Source organism: Mandrillus leucophaeus, unplaced genomic scaffold, assembly GCF_000951045.1.
Source record: "Mandrillus leucophaeus isolate KB7577 unplaced genomic scaffold, Mleu.le_1.0 Scaffold22, whole genome shotgun sequence".
In the NCBI taxonomy this organism is placed as follows: domain Eukaryota; kingdom Metazoa; phylum Chordata; class Mammalia; order Primates; family Cercopithecidae; genus Mandrillus; species Mandrillus leucophaeus.
In genome coordinates this window covers 5208462-5209846 of record NW_012102254.1, presented here as the reverse complement: position 1 = coordinate 5209846, position 1385 = coordinate 5208462, and the positions used below count along the sequence as shown (strand labels likewise).

The following is a 1385-nucleotide window of genomic DNA, read 5'->3' as shown; positions in this document are numbered from 1 at the left end:
GGTTTTTAAAAAATGTCCCTATCTCTTTTTTACAGCCCCTTTAACACAGCAGTGGCCGATTACTGGATGCCTGTGGATTTGTACATTGGAGGGAAAGAACATGCTGTCATGCACTTGTTCTATGCAAGATTCTTTAGTCATTTTTGCCATGATCAGAAAATGGTTAAACATAGGTAAGCATTCATACTGCTTTGCAAAAGAATTCAGTTGCATGAATAGCAACTTTAAGCAGGTGTCAGTTCTTCTGAAGCAAGGTAAATGCATATAGTAGAGTAATACTAGTTATCTAGTATGCTTTAGAGGTTGTTGTCAACCTTAACCATTTGAGGTCCATTTATGTTGCTTAATCAGTTCTGGTAAGTGATGTTGCTGGCTTGCATAGAACCTAGCCTTCTGTGCTTCTCTGTTTAACTGAGTTAAGTAATTAAGAATTGTACCTGTGAGGCAGAGAGGAGTGGCCCATAATGTTTTATAGCATCCTGTGTGAGGTCATGCTTATCACCCAGTCCTTCTGTGTCAGCTCTGTTCCTAAGCTTGGCTGAATCCCACCTTGATGCATCCCTCTGAAAAATGTATAGAGTGGATTTGAAATAGAGAATCACATTGTAAAAACATCAGTAAATTCTTTTCCTGTTGGCCTATTGTAACCCTTTCCTAATAATGGCCAGAAAAATGTGTGTGTGCTTTTTCCCATGAAACGTTTCATATATAAAAATTACATATTTAATGCATTTAAAGAATTGTACAATACATTAAATATGTAATTTTTATATATGAACATACATGCCCCACTCCTCAGTTTAAGAAACAGAGTGTTATAGGTACCTTAGAATCCCCAAGGTGCCCCCTCCTATTATGTATCTCTCTTCTATGCCCACTACCTTGCCCCTAGCTAATACTGATCCCGGATTTTTAATTCCTCACTTTCTTGCTTTTCTTTATAAATGTATCATTTCTGCATGTATTTTTAAACTATGTATTGTCTCGTTTTCCTGTGTTTGAACTTTACATAGGTAGAATTATATTTCAGGTATTCTGTCTTGCTTTCCTCACTCAGCAGTTTTTTGAGATTCAGCAGTGCTGACGGATGAAGTTATATTTCTTCCTGTTTCACTGCTGCAAGGTATTCCATTATATGGAATGAAACTTCCAATATAGAACTCAGTTTATGTATCATACCACCATTGATGGTGGTCAGACTGTTTTGTGCAATTGTGAACAAAACTGCTATGAACCTTCTTGCACATGGTTCCTGACATACGCATCACCATTTCTTTTTTTTGAGACGGGGTCTTGCTCTGTCCCCCAGGCTGGAGTGCAGTGGCGCGATCTCGGCTCACTGCAAGCTCCGCCTCCTGGGTTTACGCCATTCTCCTGCCTCAGCC

The 1385-nt window shown here is 39.0% G+C and overlaps 1 protein-coding gene across 2 annotated transcripts in view; it reads left to right on the top strand.

Moving 5' to 3' along the window:
• LARS2 (leucyl-tRNA synthetase 2, mitochondrial) overlaps nt 1–1385 on the top strand; it is a 177811-nt gene that overhangs the window by 128612 nt on the left and 47814 nt on the right. For both annotated transcript variants that reach the window (XM_011981097.1, XM_011981098.1), the window contains one exon: nt 36–173. In XM_011981097.1, coding sequence (XP_011836487.1) covers nt 36–173 — 138 coding nt within the window. The remainder of the gene's footprint in view (nt 1–35; nt 174–1385) is intronic.